Source organism: Labeo rohita, unplaced genomic scaffold, assembly GCF_022985175.1.
Source record: "Labeo rohita strain BAU-BD-2019 unplaced genomic scaffold, IGBB_LRoh.1.0 scaffold_73, whole genome shotgun sequence".
Taxonomy (NCBI): domain Eukaryota; kingdom Metazoa; phylum Chordata; class Actinopteri; order Cypriniformes; family Cyprinidae; genus Labeo; species Labeo rohita.
The window spans coordinates 143197-166747 of record NW_026129667.1 but is presented as its reverse complement, the minus strand read 5'-3'; the positions used below and the strand labels follow the sequence as shown (position 1 = coordinate 166747).

The following is a 23551-nucleotide window of genomic DNA, read 5'->3' as shown; positions in this document are numbered from 1 at the left end:
AACACAATTATCACATTACAAACAATGAATAAATACTGTGAATAAATAAGGAAAATAGCCAGATAAATTCAATTTATAGACCTATGGCGAGCCAAGTAATCCTCCTAGAGAAGTCTGCATCTAAAAAGGCGTCTACTAACACCCACAGTGACCAGCTCTGTGAATTGCTAAATGAAGTTGATGTCACAGTTAAATTACACCCTTAACTTAATCATAAAATGCTTCCAAAACTTCCAAAGACACAGTCACTCAAAGTTATGTAATGATTTTCACTTGGTTTGTGTTTGGTTGTTCATTGCATTGTTTTCCAGTGAGTTGCAGTAGCTACTACGAACCCCTCAGTGCAAATATCACACAGATGGCTTATACACGTAATCATAGATTCTATAAATGTTACGCTTTTGCTCAAACAGTCAGCAGTTCTTCATAGATTTAAATCTCTAACAGTCATTTTGGTGAATGCCAAATAAATGTGCTAATAAAACTCTCGCAAGAACTAAACTCATCATGACAAATAGCTCAACACAATGAGATGGCAAGCCTTTTGTGCTACCACGGGTGATCTCATTCGTATTCATAGGTATTAGCAGAAAATGTGCACACATACTTTTGTATGTTTAGACACTAAAGCTGCACAATATCACTATAAACAGCATTTAAAATGCAAATGTTTTCACATAAATACAACTATGAAGTCTTATCCCTAAATGAATCCTCTAACAACTGAGGGTACCACGACATACACTTCCATATTCTGATTTTTACATACTGGTAAATGATGGAAATGCCTTTTTAATGTCAAATTTATTCATACATCTGTATGGGCTTAATAAAAGTAAGAAATTCATACAGGTTTGGAACAACTTTTTATTTTTGGGTGAACAACCCCTTTAAGTTGAATCAAAAATAAAGAAGTATAAAATGTTACTCATTTATTGGTTCTCACAGAATAGAATGAAACCATTATCTTTTCAAAAACTATTAATGTGTTCAATAAATTAATAAATAACCAACATATTAATAAATTTTGTTTATTATAAAAACAATAAAATCTACTCACTCACCTACTCCATTCATTCTTTTTTGATCCTCAAAAGTTTAATTTTACATGTGTGAAATGCTTTATGTTTTAAACACTGTCATTACTTTGATTCTGTACATTTTAGTGTCAATCCAAACGTACACAAATGTGCTAGAACCCGTTTAGGTATGAAAACCTATGAATGCTAATGAAATCATGTTGGGTTGGTGATATATAAGCTCACAATGGGCAAAAACGCGATCCCATCAGCAGTAGCGTGACGCCGCGTCATTATGTCGCAATCCAGGTCCACCTCACAATCAACCTGCTTTGGTTTAATAGCTTATTTTAAGTTGAGTTGTAGTCACAGCTCTTTTGAATTACTTTCACCCATCACAATAATCAGCTCTCCTTCAATTCTCTTCTGTACAATGTTGATTTTGTCACAAAAAGTAATCCGGAGGAGTAGGAGAAGGCGAGGTGTTGGGATGGGAAGGCTGAGTCTCGTTTGAACTGATGAGCTTCTCGTAACGGGCTTTGTATGTGTCTCGCTCTCTCAACACACGAGACAGCTCACACTGCAGCTGCTCCAGCTAGAGGAACCAAAACAGAGAGATATCATAGATTTTAAACACTAAAATCATGTTGATCGTGATTAACTTTATAATGAGAAAAAAATGCTGGTTTCAAAACATAGTGAGCTGCCTTTCTTATCACAGTGATTCTTGGATTGGATTCTTCACAAGGAAACTTTTGCTTTAGAAAGGTGGCATGCAACAGAAATACTGTTAATCCTTCCTTTACTGTTAGACATACACTGCCCTCCAAAAGTTTGCAAACACCCCTGGCAAAGTGTGGTTTTGGACGATATCAGCATAAATTTTCGTAGTTTGTGTTGTCCCTTATCAGTGCAAAATCATCATAAATTAAAAAGGATTCATGCCAATATTGTCCAAAACCCCACTTTTCTAGGGTGTTTCCAAACTTTTGGAGGGAAGTATATCTGAGTGAAACAACTTCTCGAATGAGAACAAATGTAGGCTGGGACTTGATTTTGCTTTGGACTTGAATAGTTTTGATTAAAGGGTATGAAAAAAAAAGATAATGATATACACAGACAAATAATTTAGAATAAAAACAGAAAATTTTCATTTAAAAAAAACATATTTATTTCATTATGACTTCAAAATTTGGCCAAATGATAGAAACACTGTAGGCAGATGAGTAGGTTTTGAAGAGAGATCGGTTATAATGTCTGTTATAATCAGTGTTGGGGGTAACACATTACAATTAATGTGAGTTACAAAATCAGATTAAGTAACTAAAGCAACTAGTGTTGTCACGATACCTAAATTTTGACTTCGATACGGTACCTGACTAAAATATCACGATACTACTACCGAACCAATGCTATGCAAAAAACATAGAACAACAGGAAAAGTAAATTAAAACAAGGCATTTCATCCCCTCTTTAAAAAAAAAAATTAAATTAAAATAAATAAAAAATAATAATAATCACATGCAAGTGCCACTACACAGGATTATGGTGAACAACTACCAAGCCTACAGGTGTGTAGAGATCTTTGGTATATTGGTAAATTAGCTTAAAGGATAAAGCCAAATCTTATTTCATGATATAGTAATTTTATTTCACAACAACAATTTATATCATGACATACTCATTTTTTATTTTATCTTTGTTAATAATAATAATAAGAACCTAGATGCAAGTAACAAACTAAAGGACAACTACAATAAAACAAAGACACAAATTAAATAAATAGGGCCCTATGAAATCCGTTTTATTTTTTCCTAAATTCCATTTAAATCTTTCTAGACTCTATTTTAATGGTTACAATAAAAAATGACCAAAAAGCATGCCTAATCATGAAACTTGCAGAATTTAACAGCAATTTATTAAAAGTTTAACAAAATCACGTTTTTATGGCCCTATGAATTACGTTTTATTATTTTCTTGCATGAATTTATAAATATAATTAAATTTGATAAAGAATTCATTTATTATAGGCTATTTATTTCATCTTTACATTAAGTAATATGTTAATATATTTTTGCCAAGTTAAACCAAACTTTTATTTTGACGGGTTGCAGTGAAGACCTTTAGGTTCTTTACTATATGACCCTCTTGTTTTTCGCAAGAGAAACGGTAAATGCTCATTAAGTGACTCTCAGAGCAGTTCTAGAGATTGTGTTCATGTACTCATTTATTGAGGCGACAGAGGCTGAAAACACAGCGAGTGTCACGCATATGTGTGTAGCAAACAAAACTGCACATCTGCGTCATTCACTAAGACAGACACACAGAAATGCGGCTCTTATTAAAATGCATTCTTAAAGTACTAGTAAAAGCAGTACCGTTTTTAAAAACAGGGTATCGCAATACGGTATATTGTGCAACACTAAAAGCAATACATTATCTTTTACTTAAAAGTAACATATTTTTATAGAAAAACAGTAAAATTCAAACTGGGAATATAACACAAACCTGCAATCATTAAATGTTAACACAAAAATCCTTTTTTTTATCGTGTATTTAATCCCATTTTATTAAAGGTGCAATAGGAGATCTTGGAAAATACTAACTTTAGCCTGATAGCACTGAAAGCAAACCTTCTCTGCAAATCGCTGTCCAAAGCCACGCCTCCCGAACGCATCTACGCACACAGACTAGACGACCAGAGACAGCATTACTACAACGAGTTGAAATGTTCAACAGCCCAGAATAGGAAAACTGTGTGGTGCTAATAATGCACGGGAGACAAGAAGACGGTGTATTTTCCCTGAGTTTAATAAAACGCCCCACACACCGACACACTCGTCCACATACATGAGGATCGAGTGAGGAAAAACATACACAAACATGCATCCAACTCAGGTCACAAACTGAAAGGAAACAAATAAAATAAAGAGAAACAGATGTTGGTAGAGTGAGTTATCTCTTCACTTTAGTAAAAGTATTACAATCTTATGTTTTCAATCCTAGGTTTTTGATGTTTGCCTGTCATTCTCGCTCTTTCTGCAAAGACAATGTGAACGCGCTGATGACGTTGATGCTGTCTCCGTGAACAGGGTGCGCAGAGGTATGCAAATACACATGTTGACAAGCAGGTAGGACAGCCTATCGTAATGGTTGGACCGAACATTTTGATTGGACAAACATTTCTTGATCCTACGCCTTCCACAGAATATATAAATACATATAAAGACATTTTGACCACATAACTTAATGATTGCTATCGGGATGTGAAGAGACTTTCAACCAGCATAACAAAAAGTGTTTCTGAAGACAATCACCTATTGCACCTTTAACAAATGACTTTGTTGACTCTGTTGAATTCAACTATACCAATAAGCAAAAATTACTTTAGATAAACATAACTTTTTTTTTTTCTTTTTTGTGATTACGATGAAAGTTTTGAACTTTCTTCTCTTCTTCCCTTTTGTAGTTTTTATGCAATCCAAAATAGCAGCACAGCTGAAAGGTCTGTGAAAGGCCTTTTACGTTTGCCAGAAGTAAACACTTTTATATTAAAAATAACCAAGCAATCCAAAGCTAGATGAGAAAAAGTAACGTAAAATTAACATAATGCATTACTTTCCCTTAAAAAGTAACAAAGTAACGCAATTACTTATACACTGTAATGCATTACTTTTAAAAGTAACTTTCCCCAACACTGGTTATAACTTTTGTTGTTTGCGGTTGTATCTGTCTATTTTTTGTCAAAATTCAGTGCTCAATGTGTGTGTTAAGTGTACCTGCTGTGTAAGAATGTGTTTCTCGGACTCAAGTGCATGCCGGTGCTGGAGTCGTTTGTAACGGCAGGACTGGGCATAACCGCGATTCTTCAGCGTCCGTCTTTTCTGTTTCAAACGGACCACCTCATCTTTGCTTACCCCACGCAAATGTCTGTTCAGCTCTCGCACTGACAGACTTACCAACTGCTCATCGGAAAAACGCTCATCCACCCCACACTGAAAGAGAAAGAGACAATAAGAGATAAGTCTGAGAGATTTGACACAGAATGGACACACTGTGTTATAGTGATAATCAAAGCTTCATCAAACAATCACATAGACAAAATGGATAAATGATTCATACACAGCAGGTGAAATGTCTGATGAAAACAAGTCATATAGAAGTATTATTTATTTAGTTTTTCAGTGTAGTTTTTCAGCTGGTAGTGACAAAAAAATGAGGCAAATCAAACTACTAACTACTTGCAACCAACTACCTGCAAATACTTAGGTGCAACCAAACAAAATAATTAATACTTCTATATGACTGTGCTGTGACGTGACATACTGGATAATACAATAATAAATCAAAAAATGTATGAGCTTTTTGTGTAACATAGTTTAGCATATGTTAGAGGTGTAGTGTGTGTGTGTGTGTGTGTGTGTGTGTGTGTGTGTGTGTGAGAGTGATTTTAGCAGCACATTTCCATACTGCATAATCTGACTGAGTGTAAGTGACAGTGATCAGGATTACATCACAATAATAGTAGATATTACCATAATCTGATAGCACTGCTCCACATTTAGAGACAGATATTTACCAGCCACATGCATCAAATTGCCTTCAACACACTTCAAAAGAATATCACTAACCATTTATCATTTAAAATGTGAAACAAGGCATTCTTATTGAACTTGTTCAAACCCTTGTGAAAAAGAAGTGTGCCTAATTCTATACAGATCTTCACACTATAATATTGCAGAAAATATAAAATTAAAAGTACAGTTCAACTTCAAAGTACAACTTTGACATCATTTACTCCTGATGTTGTTCAAAATTAATATCTTTTATTTAGAAATTACTTTTATTTATTTATTTCTGGCTACCAGCAACTGTTTGATTACCAACATCCTTTGAAATGTTCATTTTTGGGTGAACTATACCTTTAATGAAATAGAAGACCACTTAAATGTAAATAATATGTGACCCTGGACCACAAAACCAGTCTTACAGTAAATAGGTACAGTATATTTGTAGCAATAGCCAAAAATACATTGTATAGGTCAAAATTATCGACATATTATCGGATATCAAGTAAAGATCATGTTCCATTTAGATATTTAGTAAATTTCATACAGTAAATATATCAAAACTTAATTTTTGATGAGTAATATGCATTTCTAAGAACTTTATCTGGACAACTTTAAAGGCGATTTTCTCAATATTTTGATTTTTTTGTACCCTCAGATTCCAGATTTTTGCATTGTTGTATCTCGGCCAAATATTGTCCAAATATACATCAATGGAAAGCTTATTTATTCAACTTTCAGATAATGTATAAATCTCAATTTCAAAAAAATAACCCTTATGACTGGCTATGTAGTCCATGGTCACATATAGACTTTCGTGACTATGTTTCTTAACACTCCAATAAATTTTTAAAAGAGTTTTCTGAAAAGCTGAAAATAATTTTGGAAACTGTTCTGCTGAAGAAGTCCCTGTTGCGTACATGAATGTGACTGTGTTGACAACAATTCTGGGAGAATGAATTGATGACTGCAGGTACCTGGGTGACTTGCAAATGATGGTGATGATGATGATGGTGATAATGGCCTTGCATTGGATGGTGTGGGTGATGGAGGTGGCTCTGTGGACTGAGGGGTTGTGAGAAGGGACTGGTCGATGTGTTGACATTGGAGAGAGATGGAGGGGTGGAAGAAACGACCAGTATAGGTCGGTGACACATGTCTGACGGCTTGTTAAGAACAACATCAGCACCGCTGTCACTGCTGGAGTCACCCATGTGACTGCTGCTCGAACTCTGAGACAAAACTGGGAACTGTGAAAGAATGGAGGAAATACAAAGAGATTACAAAGAGCACATTAGAAAGAGATTACAATGACAATGGTACACTTAGACAAACACATTTGGCTATAGCTCTTATGAAAATTAACTATGGTTTTATAATATTAAAAGTTTGGTAACCATGGTTTATTTGTGTATTGATTACAATTTGTATTACAAATATCATGGTTAAACTATGGTTAGTGTAGCAAAACAATGGCTAATTTGTGGTTACCATGGTTTAACTATAGTATCCATGTTTTTTGGTAGTAAAACTATATGGTTAATTTTTGTAAGTGAGTTGCCAGTGTTTTTGTGGCCAATGGATTCCATTGGACAGTGGTTCTCAACTGGAGAAAAAAAAAAGCATTTTTTGTATATTTCCATAATCAAACACACCTGATTGAGGTCATCAGCTCATTAGTGACTCCAAGACTTGAAATTGGTGTGAGATAAATGAGACATTCAAAATGTCATATGATTGAAAACAACTGGCCTATGCCAAAAAAAAAACAACTTAACACCAGATGTGTCAAACACTGCACCTGGAAGGCCACCTTCCTGTAGAGCAGGGGCCTCCAACCCTGCTCCTGGAGATCTGCCATCCTGAAGTGTTCAGTTCCAACCCTGCTCGAACAAATCTGTCTGTAATTTTAAAGTAACCCTAAAGACTAGCTGACATTGGCTATGCTCATATTTTTATACGAATTTTGAATACAAAACTTGTAATTTGATAAAATTGGCAAGAATTGGAACTGGTTTTAATGCACATTAAAAAACGTTTGCAAGAAAATATGTGCATGGAAACACATTTACAGAATAAGTCCAAAAAAACTTGTTTTGCCTTAACAGGTCATGATTGGAATACTAGATGAACCAGTAGTTCCAGAAAGTACATTATCAAAATCATTTTGTATAATTTCCTTCTACAATTGGTATTGCTTTTCGTCTGCACACTCTGAGGCCCAAGTATAAAAACAGCTACATACTTTCCAGCTTGCATTAACTTTCATTTTTATTTTGAGAGTTTTCCAGGAAGATTCCAGGATGATTTCATCCTCCTGAACACATGGGATGAACACGGTGCTTCATTTGCAAATGTTTTTATGCTATCTTCTAATAACACTGTAAAAGATGATGCCTTGTTAACTTTTTATTATAATCATCTTATTTGTTTCTGCTCTGTTGACATTACTCATTACTTTCTGTTACTTAAAGCATTGCAATTAAGTTCACTAAACGTAATTTTCTTTGTGTTCAAAAAAGGTCAAAAATGCGATAGAAGAGACATTTGTACATCTGTTTTGTCAATGTGTTTGTGTACTTTTTTTTTTTTTTTTTTTTTTTTTTTGTAATAAGTTATGTACCTATCTCTCATAAAAAAAAAGGTTGGAATATATATCAACACTTTTGTTTTTAAGTTAAATTATTAAATTATAAGTTTTAAGTTAAATTCAAAACTTTGGATGGAAACTTAGCTTATAATTGGCAGACTATGATTAGATGGTTCAAGTGTGCTTGTTTGGTTAGAGCTAAACTCTACAGCAAGTGTCTCCAAACCTGCTCATGGAGAACTGGAGAGTTCAGCTCCAACTCCAAATACACCTAAATCAGTTAATGAAGGTCTTCAGGAGTACATACAAAATATAGGCAGGTGTGTTGGAGTAGGATTGCAACTGAAAACTGCAGAATTTACATAATGCAACAGAAATGCCTTGCAAACTCGCTGCCATGTTGTACATAGCCTACTAATTATGTTTTCTTGTGTTACTGTAGAGGTAACAAACCTTTGTACTCAAGGTGGCAATGGAGAAAGATTTTGATTTTGAAAGATTCTTTTCAAACTGTTCTTCAGCCATGACAGTATATGACCAGAAACAAGAATTCCTGACCAAAGAAGATAATTAATGCTAATTTAACGCTTAATCCCAAAGTATACTTTGGTTTTTGAGTATGCGAGGGCCAGCATACAGTAAGTGTGATGCAAATGTCATCACCAGAATAGTATGCACGTACTGTATGCACACCACCCGATTTTGTAACCATGCATACTTTGCACATGCGCTTTGAATTTGTTTTGCATTAATAAGTTGTTCCACAAGGTGGCAACACTGGCCTGGGACATTGTTTCACAGCAGAAACAACAACAACACAATACCAGAGACTGCAACAACGCATTGACAAGCGTGTGTGTAAGGGGGTTATGAAATAACTTTAGTTTAAATATATAGAAGACATTTTCATTGGTCATAACTGGACTAAAATGAACCTAGAGTGCATGTCTCGGCTGCTTGCATTCACGCATGCTATCATAAGGAATATACTTTCCACCTGTAAGTCGCTTTGGATAAAAGCGTCTGCTAAATGAATAAATGTAAATGTAAATGTAAACTTTGAGAGTCTAGCACATGCACACAAAAGTGAAGAATACTTTGGGTTTAAGAATGTAACATGTACTCACATTGCTTTATGAATTGTGTTTGTAAAAAATTTTTGGAATGCAATGGGTCTGAAATTGAGCTTCAAAGTTGTGTTAGTGTTCACTTGCTTGGGACAAACAAATACATGGTCCAAATGTCTTAGATCATACCTGTGAAGTTACAGCAGCTGCAGCAGAGTTTAGCAGGGCCTCCACTGCATCCTCACATCCCAGAAACCCTCCTCGATCCCGGTCCCCTCGGTCTGGCACTCCTCCAAGAGCTCCCAGCAGAGACGCGGCACCTCCAGGCTCGCCACCGAACTGCTGCTGCAATGCAGCCAACCAGAGCAGATCCTCCAAGGAGGTGGGGTTTGAACACGGCGTGGGGCCTCCAGCGGCTGGGCTCCCGTCCAGGTTTCCTTGAGAGCCGGAGCTCTGGCCTGACATGTACCCGGTGGAGATGGACAGCGGGAAAGAGAGAGAGGAGGAAGAGGAGGATGCAGATGGCGGTGGGTGTCCGTCACTGAGCGTGGGTGATGGAGGAAGTGAGGTGTAGGGACTGGAGCTGAGGCTGGAGTCAGGAGGAGGACGAGAAGCATACGGAGAACCGGCAGTCTCTTGAAGGACACCTGGTTTGGGGTATAGGCAGGTTTGGGGAGGTGGAGGGGTGTCAGGCTTCACTTCAAACTTCAGCAGGTCAAAGTCGTTTAGATACTCCATGGCCAGGGGACTTGGGGGCAAAGAGGGCAGCGGCAGAGATGAAGACATTGCTGTGTCGACAGGAAGTATGGAAGTTGTTGTCTTTCAGTTTTCAAGGCGAACAACAACAGACTTCGGTGTTTACACAGAGATAGAAACAATAATATGCCAAATTAGACTTAAAATTACTGTTTCTTTGAATTAAAGGCTTCCAGTTTTATCATCTGAAACTGGCAAAGAAAAAAGAGAGAGAAAAAACAGTGATTAGACAGCCAGAGACTTCTCCATCGATACAGTGCAGGGCTACTTTACCAGATACTGACGAACATACTCAAAGGTTACATCACATTTGACCAAAAGATTCCGAAATGTATCACAGTGATTTACATGAAACATTACAGAACATTTGTGATAAATGGTACTCATTTATGTATCCAGTTGATGTATGGGTTGCAAACAGTTTCAGATTAATAGAGGAAAGGCCTAAATCCAATCCCATAATCTTAATCCATCAATCTAGTTATTCCACTGAACAGTTGCTCCTTAACGTAAGTGTTATAATGTACAAATCAAACAATATCTATTGTTGTTAGGACTGATGAAATACAGATCAAAGTATTCATTATAGGGTAAAAGACACAGAACAACTAAACACATCTTATCTACAGAGAAAAGAACCATTTAAAGCATTTTTTTTTTTTTTGTTAAAAACTGAATACCATGGCATCTTGAGATAACACAAGTTTACATATTTTTAAAACTGACATTCTATATGTTGAAATTTACAAATAAATAAATTAATTAATTTAAAAAAATCTAAAGTACAATTTTATTTTATTTAAGTACAAATATGAAGATAAAATAATAAAGAAAGATTTTAATTACAACTTCAAATAATTTCAAATTTGAATTTCGGAGGAAATAACAGTTTAAAAACAGTTTAGTACAGAAACATCTTGAGATTAGGCAGGAATTAATTTTAATAACTAAAAACTTTCATACAGTATTTGAAATTTACATGTACTGAATTTTAATAATGATACATCTGTTTCACTTAATGTTGATCAAAGCAGACACACTTAAAAGTGAGAGGCTAGATGATAAACTACTAAAACTACTAACTTCTAAAAATCTACAAACTTGAAAAAAGTGCTAGTTTTAATTAGTAATTATTAGTTTTAATATATAAAATCATTTAATTATTAAACATTCATTGGTAAGTCCAACTTTAAATAAATATTAAAATTAAAATGGCTTTCAATAAACTGTTTTCAAGTCCTAACAGTCGTTATTCAAATCATTATTTTAGATAACTGCTAAGAGAACAATTTACCTTCAACTGTTTCAGATGGTTTCTAGTATTATAAGAAGAATATAAGAGAAGATAAACGGGGGGAAAGGCAAGATTTTAGAGTGGAATAGAAAAGTGAGAGAACAAAAGAGAATAAAAAAAGAGTGTCAGGATAAAACTAGCATGACTAGAGAGTGGCAGAGGGAAAAATAGAGACAACAGAAGAAAAAATGTTTTTAAATGTTTAGATTTCTTACCGTGTGTTCATGTGGACAGCTCACACACATCCTGAGGTATTGACTGACAGATTGATTCCTGCCAGTGTGTGTATAAGTGTGTGTGTGTCAGTGTAAGAGCATGTGTTTGGTGTGTGTGTGTGTGTGTGTGTGTGTGTGTGAGCCACTTTGGAGCTGATTGCCACTAACAGTGCCCCAGCCCTCCCCCCTCTGACCCCCGCTCCAAATCCCCATCTATCCCATCTCTCTCTCTCTCTCTCTCTCTCTCTCTCTCTCTCTCTCTCTCTCCTGTCATTTTTCCACCAATCATCTTGTACTAAAAACGGTAAACTGTAAAATGAGCAGCACACTTCTTTAATTTCTCTTGTAAAATTCCAAAATAAGATGTACAAAAGATAGTTATAAAACTAACAGTATAAAAGATTTTTTTTCAGCTACACAAAGACTTTTACAAACCCATTATCTTTGGATTTAAAAAAAAAAAAAAAAAAAAAAAAAGAGTTGACATCCAAATCTTAAAACAATGAAAATTTATTTGAAAAAGACACAATAAATTTATACATGAATTTACAGGTGTTTTTGTGTAACCACATATACATATGTCTGACACAATAATTTTTATTATAAAATTCATAGAGCAAACAGACAAACTGATGAGCTCATTTGGTTCACAATAATCAGAGAGTCATTATATGCTGCCACCTAGTGCACTGACTGAAACATCAGCTCTATATCTATCTATCTATCTATCTATCTATCTAATTGCAGAATTTGTACTTATATTGGAATAAATTCTTTCTGCAAGAAAGTCATGATACCCATGTTTAATCTAAAGTCCTAAGTTGAAACATCATCTAATGTATATATGTTTATATTTGATGATTCGCAATAATTTCGATGTACCCTAATAACACAATGTCTTGTGCATGACAAAGCTTTTGTTTTTTTGTGGCTTGGTGTGTTAAGCACAATGTAATTGCAGAGGGTTAGTGGTGGGGAAAAATTGCTAAACTAGCACTTTAGTGATCCTGGGGGCTAAAGTTGTTAATCTGAAGTCCTAATAATGTCTCGATGAGGAATCAATGTGGTAATAATGTCTGAGTAAATCTGATTTAGACACACAGTGAGACATGTAATCTCTCTGACACAATGAGCACGTTCTTGAAAACTGTACATTTAAAATTACAATAACATTACAATAAAATGATATATTTAACGGTTTATAAAATTGTTTATACATAACACAGCATTTAGTAAAAGGGATTGCTGAAAACTCTTGTTATAATCAGTGGAAACATCTTTAGATCTGATATCTTTTTTTTTTTTTTTTTTTTTTTTTTACAATTTTTAAAGTGACTGATACATTTTTGAATACTGCTTTTGAAAAAAAACAAATCATCAGTAGCAGTACTCCAGTAAAATTCACAAAAAACAAAACAAACAAACAAACAACAAAATCTTCATATCCAGTAACCAAAACACAAACATAAACTCAAATGAGGTCAAGTTGAATAAAAAGATTAAGTTGTGCAAAGTAGAGAAAGCCAAGCAAAACTGACCAGTCAGAATGGAATTTTTCTTCTAGTTTTCATAGAACTCTAGAATGATACATTTTAAAGCAAAGTGAGCAAGCAGACCCTCCAGCACCTCACAACCGTGTCCTCATCTGATCCTGCAGATACATGTCCTAATCCACTCTAACACTGTTACAAGCTACAGATTAACTATTTCATCCAGCACTCCCAGTCGGTGCAGCGTCCCAAGAAAATATAGGGATTAATCCTAGACAGAATTACATGCACATGCTAGCCCAGTTATCACTGTTGTCTGTATAAAATAAGGGCATATATTGCATTTATTTCAACATAATATTATATATATTTATTTTACTTTATTTTATTTTGGTAATTTTTATTGTGTTTTTCTGAGGTACAAAACATCTCTGGGTACATATGAAGAGTTCAGATGCAAAACCAGCTAAATCCATCTGACGTCTTTCTTTAAAAAATGCATTTTTATCAGGCTCAGATGTATAGGTTTCTATGTAAGTACCGGTACTTCTGATTGGGCTGAGGCTGGTATTTTAGCGAGTTTGAAGAAAAAGTATTTGATGGACGTATTATATGTGTCAAGAGCGTTCACTCAGTATCATTATCTCATTTTTGACCGAGATGGCTTTTAGCTGGTTTTGCATCTGAACTCTTCATATGTAACCATAGTTCCCCTAGAAGGTGAATGAGAAACTGTCCTTTAGTGAACACTTTGGGGAACGCCTCAGTGTGACCAGCATCTAAAGCAATAATTTAAATGTAACAATGAAGTTGGCCAATGACAGTCTGTGACATCACTACCGGTGTGACCACTGGTATAAAAGGGTGTCTGTAGTACACATCATCAACTTTTTTTTGTCTAAAGGAGACGTGAGTAGGAAAGCCCAAAGCATGGCTTCTCTGGGAACTATGGTTACATAGTACATGGTAACCCTTCGAATGGAAACTCACACTGCATCCTCTAGTGGACACTTTGGGGAACCAAATACCCACTAAGCCAGGCTGAGGGAATGACTGTCTAATAGGTAATAAAAGTCACGGAACTGTTACTGACACTATCCCCTTACGGCTAGAAATCGAAAGTTCAAGTTTGCCTTCTTTCTGCTGCTGTGAACGGATGTTCTTTGGATTCATGATTTGGGAATCAAATTCATAGTTAGATTTTCATAATAATTAATAATTGCATCAATCATAACAGATTTTCAACATATTAACTCTTATATTTTAACAGTTATATTTTATGTATTATGAAATTTTAATGTGTAATCACATGATTTTTAAGAAAACTTGTAGTGGTCTTAAATTATCATTTATGTGCCATTACATCCAAACTAAATTTCAGAAATAACTAGACCTTTAAACTTTCTATAAGGTGTCTGCAGTGAGCATCAATAGCTACCATTCAGGATAAGACAGAGATATAAATTATTAGATCAAAAAACAGCACACAGAATCTCTTAGATTACAATTTGCATCTAGATGGATGTACTGTTACTTCCTCTGCAGTCAAAAATCTGGGTGTTATATTATACAGCAACTTTTCTTTTGAAAATCATGTTTTCTATGTTACAAAAACAGCATTCTTTCATCTTAGAAACATTGCTAAGCTACAGAATGTGCTGCCTATTTCTGATGCAGAAAAACTAGTACATGCATTCATGACCTCTAGACTGGACTATTGTAGTCTCAGCCTCAGACATCACTCCCATGATACATTGGCTAAACTGTTGTCAGTCTGAAGGACTATTACAATGCACTGCTAGGTGGTTGTCCTGCATCTTCAATAAACAAGCTACAGATAACAGGTCAAGAAAATATGATTATATTACCCCAATTTTACAGTCTCTGCACTAGCTACCTATTAAGCTCTGTATCAGTTACAACATATTACTACTATAAGGCCCTTAATGGTTTAGCTCCTGCGTACCTAACTAGTCTTCTATCACGCTACAATCCATCACGCTTGCTAAGGTCACAAAACTCTGAACTCTTCGTTGTATCTAGGATAGCAAAGTCCGCTAAAGGAAGTAGAGCTTTTTCGCATTTGGCTCCTAAACTCTGGAACCGCCTTCCTGATAACGATCGGGGTTCAGACACACTCTCGCCGTTTAAATTTAGATCAAGGACACATCTCTTTAGCCAAGCATTCACATAATGTATCTCATAACCTAGTACTTCAGTTATATCTGATCAAATGCGCATTGTCATTCTTTTTCTTGGGTTGAACACATAATTTTTAATTGAATGGAACAGCAGCTATGCTAACTTTGTCTCTGTTTGCTTCTCTGTTTCTGCCACGGGATTGGCATCCCGAGGTAACTAGGAATTACACAAACTTCAGTCCCCTCCGAGGACCTCAGATGATGCCCAAACCTAAAACAACATACAAAACTACCAAATTTTGCTATAAGTTTGATCTCAACATGCTGTTAATAGTGTTTACCATCTGTTTGATTACATGTCATACATATGGATATCAACTTACATAACAGTCACCACTGATAAGCTACTACTAAATATAATGTAAAAACTTTAATTTTCTGTAAAGCTGCTTTGCTACAATTTGTATCATGAAAAGCGCTATACAAATAAACTTGTTAGTGTAACTTTTAGTGTAACTCTTTTTGTGTCTCATTTTGGTGATTTTTTTTTTTTTTTACAAAAATAGTGCAATTTAGCAATTTTCTAGCTATTCGTTGTGTAAGAGCATTTTGTGTGTGTTTTATATGTTAATGTGTATGAATGTGAATATAAATATGTGTCTGTGTTTGTGCATGGGACATGTAGCCATGTCTGTGTGTGATTAACAGACTACTCACTGGATTAAGAGGCTGATTCTACCACAGTAATCTGGTGTCAGATTAGCAGATTTGACTGATCTGGTAAACTGTCTGTAATGTAGACACACCTCCCACCTGTGTAAAGACATACAGAATTAAGCCATGACAGCACAAAATCCACAGCACAAATGAACAAAAGATGTTTTTTAGTCATTTACTGCTACTGTACATTATACTGAAACAAGCTTTTGAACAGCATATATGTATGCTTTTATTGAGAAATTAAAATAATGTAATGTACATTCTTAATGTACATTTTTAGATGCATGAGAAATACATATACTTTACACTTTCTGTGAAACAAATAATCATTATATTACTGATATTTAAGAGAATGAAATCATTATTATTATTATTTTTTTTTTTAATTAAGTTTTGACCACATGGTTCAAACAGAGGTACATTTCTCTTACAGTCTTTATCTGTATTTCATTTTGGTTTAATCTTCCAGGGGGGGAAATTTGAGATAAACTTTCAAAGTTTTTTTTTTTTTTTTTTTTTTTTTTTTTTTATTTTAAAACTAAATTTTACAATTATGTTGAGCTATAGAGTTAGGCTTAGGGTTATGATAACTACAAAACTGGTACAAAGCTGTAACTACATAATTAGTATTACAGATAATTAATTAATTAATCATTTCTGGATATAATTTGGATCTAAATATTTGTGGTCCCTCAATGTGCTGGTTGTACCTGAAGTGGGAAAAAAGAACTGATCAACTAAATCTCCAACTTACACACAGATATGCACACAATTTTACAAAAATAAGAAAAGATTACTTCATGCTTGTCTTGATAAGTTTTGTTGTGTTTTGTCTAGGTGGGCTGTTGGCCAGAGTTAATTACCCTTGTCTGGTGACAGTGTCTGTGTTTGACCCTGAAACCCTCAAAACAAGCACACAAACATGGGCATTAGCTGTAATCTGGATAAACCAAACAGAAAAAACTGCTATAACTGGCAGACAGTAAGTGGTAAAAAGAGGGTTAAATGAAGGTAAGAAGAGGGGTAGAAGTAAGGGATCAGAGGATTAGCATGGTCGATACATATTATCTTACCCTCCAGTCTGAAAGATGACACTAAATCTGTTAAACTCGCCCACCCATGATCCCACCATTCACCCAACCCCTCGTCAGTTCTGTCAGTTTTTTTTTTTTTTTTAATTGTGAACAATTAAATATATATTTAAAGATAATTTAAAGTTCATTTTATTCCTTTGTTGGAAAAGCTGAATTTTCAACATAATTACTCCAGTCTTCAGTGTCACATGATCCTTATGTTGATTTGCTGTTCAAGAAACATTTATTATGTGAAAACTGTTGTGTACATTTTTTTTTTTTTCAGTATTCCTTAATGAACAGAAAGCATTTAAATGAGCTTTTGTTTCCTTATACACTACCGTTCAAATTTTTGTACAAATTTTTTAAGTTTTCTCTTTTTTTTCTTTTTTTCTTTTTAGCAAGAATGCATTAAATTGATCAAAAGCGACAGTAAAAGCATTTACAATGCCACAAAAGTTTTCTGTTTCAGCTAAATGCTGTTCCCCTTCTGAGTTTGAACAATTACTTATGTTATGTACTTCATTAATGTACTTATGTACTTCATTAAATAGTACTAGACAGAAGTGAGGGCAAGACATTAAGCCCTATCTTTCTGACTTAACTGTGAATGTAAACTGTAGACTGTTGCACCAACAGGGGGCACTAAAGTGTTAGTCAAACTCAAGAGGTCAAGGTTAGCATGACCCTGATGTTTCTAACTACACCAACTGCAAATATATGTATGCATATATACACTGTTAGACAAAAGGTACAAATGCTGCCATTTGGGCGGTACACTTTAAAAAGATAAACCCTTGCACATTATTTTATTTACCCCTGAATGGAACATATTTAATACATAAAAGGTACATATTAATCCCTAAATACTACATAAATGCACCTTTTCGAAAGTGACAGCTTTTTTTTTTTTTTTTTTTTTTTTTTTTTTTTTATTAAGAAACCAGTTGATCAGATGACAAAACACAAAGTAAACAGTACTTATGTAAATTTGAATGGAAATTCCTATGTATTTGAGCACAAATAGTTACAAAGAAACAGCAAGCACACGTAATTAAACTTGAAGACATTTTAAAATTGAATGAAATAGTATTTTGATGTTTAAAAAATTATAGTCATTGCATTATTTACAACTTAAAACAATTACAAAATAATTATTAATTAACAAAAAATATTTTTATTCATTCAACCATCCATTCATAATCTGAAATGATTTAAGTTACTATAACAACTTGCTGTTAGCCTGTCAAAAAAAATATGTAGCAAATTATCCACTTGACTTAAACATAAAAAAAGCACTTTAGCTCATCCTGTACGTTGGATAAATGGAGAGGCTGTGAGGCTGTAATCAACAGATCAATGAAAATGTTCCTGGGACGAATTTACGTTTTATTAAAACTGGGCCAGGTATTTTATGCCCATGTGTAAATATGACGCATTTTCATTTAAAAACATGAAGCTCTCTGTATTCCTGCTCTCATCTGTGCCAGTTCAGCCTTAGGGTAGAGTGGGGAAATGCTGATGCTAACTTGAGGTCATTTTTAAATATAAAGTCCAAATATTTTTATTCAGTCAACTAGTTACAATACATTTGACAGAAAAACAAAGGACTTGATGTTCAGAAAAGAGTAACTACAGTAATTAAGCCATGCCCCCTGGGGGCATTTTACCCCACCTAGCTGGGGGGCGTTTTACCCCAGAGAATACGTTTGAGGAAAAAAATGTGGTTCTGAAAATATATTTATATTTTTCTTAAATAACACATGCTCCCTATCTACTACTCCATCTACACTGTAAAAAACAATTTGTCGAGTCAACTTAAAATAATTTGTAACCTGGCTGCCTTAAAATTTTAAGTTCAGTCAACAAAAAAAGTTTATTCAACTTGAAATGTTAAATTATACTAAGTGACAACTTAGATATTTGAGTTGAATCAACTTAAAATTTTAAGGCAGCTGGGTTACTTACCCATCTGTCAAGCTTAGCAAGCACAAATATTTAAGTTGTTACTGTACAACTTAACATTTCAAGTTGACTAGACTTATTTTAGTTGACTGAACTTAAAGTTTTAAGGCAGCAGGGTAACAAATTATTTTAAGCTGACTCAACAAATTGTGTTTTTTATTTTTTACAGTGTAGTTCGAACTGTGGAGCAATGGAAGTCCCAGAGTTCACCAAGGGGGAGCAACCAGGAGAAAGCGCATGGATCCATGAGGGAATGGAGCTGCAAGCCGACATTGAGCCGTCCTCTCGCAAATTACCTGATGTTACCCAACACACGGGAGGATACAGGCTCTACGCGAAAGTTGTAGAATCTTGTGTTGTAACGATGGATCTTGTGTTAAGGGTCGCCCAGCCCGCAGCTCTACAAATGTCTGCAAGAGAGGCACCATGCGCCAAAGCCCAGGAGAAGGCAACAATACGGGTGGAGTGAGCTCTAACTCCCAAGGGGCACAACTCACCTTGGCATACCTGTGGTATGGTTGGTATCTACCACCCAATGGGCCAACCTCTGTTTGGAGACAGCATTCCCCTTCTGCTGACCTCCAAAGCAGACAAAGAGCGTCTGAAGCTCCAGGTGCGTTCCATGAATATGCGCAGAGCGCAAACGGGACACAGCAATGCTAAGGCGGGGTCTGCCTCCTTTCGGGGACAGTGCTTGCAGGCTTACAACCTGATCTCGAAAAGGAGTGGTGGGAACCTTGGGCACATAACCGGGCTGGGGTTTCAAGGTCATGTGAGAATCAGCTGGGCCAAACTCAAGGCAAGATTCGTTGACTGAGAATGTGTGCAGGTAGAAGTGAGCTTGATAGGAGTGAGCACAATCAGGAGCGAGGTCTTAGCCGACAGGTATTTTAGCTCAACTGGATCAAGCGGCTCAAAGGGATCTCTCCGAAGACCTAGAACAGGGGTGGCGAACTCCGGTCCTGGAGAGGCGCAGCCCTGCAGAGTTCAGCTCCAACACTAATTAAAACTCACCTGCCTGTAACCCTTCAGACCTTAATTAGCTTGTTCAGGTGCGTTTGATTAGGGTTGAAGCAAAACTATGCAGGGCTGTGGCTCTCCAGGACCGACGTTCACCACCCCTGACCTAGAGGAACACCATTCAACGAATAGACCCCACTTCAGAGCATAGGCCTGCTTCGTAGAGGGAGCCCTAGCCTGGGTGATAATATCTACCACAGCCTGAGGAAGGCTAGAGAGGTCTACCACAGAAGCTAGACATGGAGGTTCCACAGATTGGGGCGCAGGTGCCAGGTCATGCTCATCCTCAGGGAAGTCTTCCAGGGAGGGGCTGTTGCGAGGAGCATGAGGTCGGCAAATCAGGTTCGGGTGATCCAATAAGGAGCAACCAACAGAACCTGTTCCCCGTCTTCCCTGATCTTGCACAGAGTCTGTGCAAGGAGGAAAGGCATACTTGAGCAAACAGGTCTACCTGAGCTTCCCAGAATCGACTCCAGATGAGCTGGACCACCTGGGAATGGAGTCTCCATTCTCCTGGGAGGGTAAGCTGACGTGAGAGCGCATCAGCTGCATGATTCAGCTCTCCTGGAATGTGAACAGCACGCAGCGACTTGAGCCACATCTGACTCCAGAGGAGGAGAACGCAAACCTCCTTGGTGATTGATGTAAGCGACCATTGCTATGTTTTCTGTATGGACTAGCATGTGCCTCCCCTGCAGTAACGATCGAAACCGGCAAAGGCCGAGATGCACTGCCAGCAACTCGAGGCAATTGATGTGCCACTGCAGTCGGGGTCCTGTCCAGGAGCCCAAGGCTGCCTGCCCATTGTATATAGCACCCCAGCCTGTCTTGGAGGCATCCGTGTTGACAACCACATGCCTCAACACCTGGCCTAAGGGCACTCCGCAGGGTCTGACCAAGGGCTGAATAGGCGGCGACACTCCAGGGTAAAAAAAGGTGAGGACTTTGTACTGATATGCCTGACCCTCAAAGGCAAACCAAAGAAACAGTTTGTGTCGAGGTAAGGCCGGAGGTCAGCGGCGGCAGCCATCTCCCATCTTAGGGTCGCCTGTCTCAGGGTGTCTTTGCAGTCTTGCGGGTGGATTTAGCAGACGCTGAGAAGCAGGCAGATTAAGGCCTGGCGGCCAGCGGCTTGGTGGAATTATGCCGGGGCAAGATGTGATTGCCTCCATCTGCTTCTGTACTGCCGAGAACTGCTGGGCAAAGGAGGCAGCCTGGCCTGCACCAATGTAAGCTTTGGCAGCAAGAGCTGACGACAGCTTACAGGCCTTGGAAGGGAGGCCTTGAATGAGCAGTGAAAGGTGCCTTCCATGACTTAGTGAGCTCTTAATGGACCTCAGGGAAGAAAGGTACTGGGACGGAACGCAGCTGGAAGTCATAACCGGAGCCCAGAAACCAATTGTCCAGCCTCGAGCATGTGCCAGTGCCGTCATTCGGCATCTCCACGGAGCTGCGGGTGGAGAAGTCGGGGCTGACCCGACGGAACATTGGCCTTTTCTTCTTAAGCTCAGAGATAACTGGGCTCCCAAGCAAGACCCCATGACATCAGTTGACGTAATGTCCAACGTGACTGACTGAGAGGGAACCATAGTTACAACAAAAATGTATTTTAACTTTATCCAGTGGTTATTTTGGAAAAAAAACAAAAAAAGAGTAGGGGGTGAGTTTTACCCCACATGGGCGTTTTCCCCCACTCTACCCTACTATGATAATACTGTTGAAAAAGGAGCAGCTGAATTTTACATCAAAACAGCTGAGAAGAGCCAATGGCACCAGTATTTAAGTATTTCTCCCACAACACAATATCCCCACAATATCTTTAAATGATTTTTATTTTGCAGTATGAATTTCATCTTGTAAAAATCACCACTTAAATGTATCGAGTAATATTTTAAAAGGATCTCTGTTCATTACAAATATTCTGTAGTTTCACATGATACTGTTAATCTTTTGTCACTTCGTACAGAAGGAATGGAACTACGGCAATATTTCAAGAGGAAAGAGGAGCTCTGCTGAATGCCAGCACAGGTGAGTAATATTTGAAGCATTTATTGAACCATTTTTGTTCTCTATTGCTTGCCTTGTGATGTGAACTGATGCTGTGTGTATGTTTTGACATTCATCATGGCAGGGATGGAAACTACCTCAGTTTTGCAAAAGATGCAGCGAGTCAACAGAGGTAAAATAAAACTCTAGTGAATGCCAGATTAAAAGTCACAAAAAGAATTAAAAGCATTTCTGTTTTCCATACTCCCCGTATTTTAAATTGATGTTTTGACATTCATTACAGTAGGGATGGTGAATCAGTGTTGCAAAAGAAGACATAGTTCCTAAACATAGGTAAAATAAAAATATGATAAATGCCAGATTAGAAATATTAGAAAAGAACAGGTGAGTAGTATTTCAAAAGTTTCTCTGTTTTCTGCTGTACAACCTGTAGTATGAACTTATATTGTATATACTGCCATTGATAAATGCCAAATTAAAAATATTAGAAAAGAACAAGTAATATTTTAAAAACTTTTCTGTTCTCCATTGTAGTCTGTAGTCCTTGTACTTTGAAATGATGATGTATATGTTTTGACATTCTTTACAGTATAACGATGGAAACTATATATTGCAAGAGGAAATGCATTGAGTCAACCGAGGTAAAATAAAACTCTGGTGATTTAAATTTCTGGAAAAAAAATGTCAGGCGAGTAATATTTTAAATGCATGTCTGTTATCTGTTGTACACCTTGTACTTTGATTTGATACTGTATATGTTCTGATGTTCATTACAGTAGGGATGGAAACTTACCTCAGTGTCACAAGAGGAAATGTAGCTCATAAACTAAAAATAAAAAAAAAAGCACAGGTGAGTAATATTTTAAAAGCTTCTCTGTTGTACAACCTGTGGTTTGAATCGATACTACATATATTTTGACATTCAGTAAGCAGGGACGGCAAGTACCTAAGTGTTACACAAGGACATGCAGCCATACGAATGAGGTAAAATAAAACTCTGGTGAATGCCAGATTACAAATAAAAAAAGCACAGATGAGTAATGTTAAAAGCATTTCTGTTCTCACTTTTTTTTTTTTTTTTTTTTTTTTTTTTTACAACCTGTTGTAATTGATACGACATATCTTTTGTTAGTCAGGGTGGCTGCTACCTGGATGTTGCAAGAGGACATGCAGCCAGTCAACTGAGGTAAAATTATACTCTAATGAATGCCAGTTTAGGAGGAAAAACACAAGCAAGTAATTTTTAAAAAGCTTATCCGCTGTACAACCTGTAATTTGAATTGATACTGTATATATTTTGACATTGGATAGAGTAGATAAGACTACCTGGTTGTTACAGCTGGTCAACTAAGGTAAAATAAAGGTCTTGTGAATGTCAGATTAAAAAAAAAAAAAAAAAAAAAAAAAAAAAAACACACACACAACATACATACATATACACACACCCACACACATATATACATAAAAAGATACATACATATATATATATATATATATATATATATATATATATAATAACACACACGTTTGTTTTTGTGAATTGTGGGGACTTTCCATAGACTTCTATAGATTTTATACTGACTGAACGATATTGTCTATCACCTAACCCAACCCTAAACCTAGCCC

General features: G+C 36.3%; 1 protein-coding gene across 1 annotated transcript; it reads right to left on the bottom strand.

Annotated features, from left to right (window-relative positions):
• nrl (neural retina leucine zipper) lies at positions 1-11618 on the bottom strand. The gene is made up of 5 exons (XM_051104516.1): positions 11510-11618; positions 9434-10191; positions 6565-6837; positions 4799-5014; positions 1-1614 (listed from the first exon to the last, which is right to left on the bottom strand). The coding sequence occupies exons 2-5, from the start codon at positions 10028-10030 to the stop codon at positions 1465-1467; spliced, it is 1236 nt and encodes a 411-aa protein (XP_050960473.1). The 5' UTR covers positions 10031-10191; positions 11510-11618; the 3' UTR covers positions 1-1464.
• Between the last annotated feature and the right edge of the window lie 11933 nt (positions 11619-23551).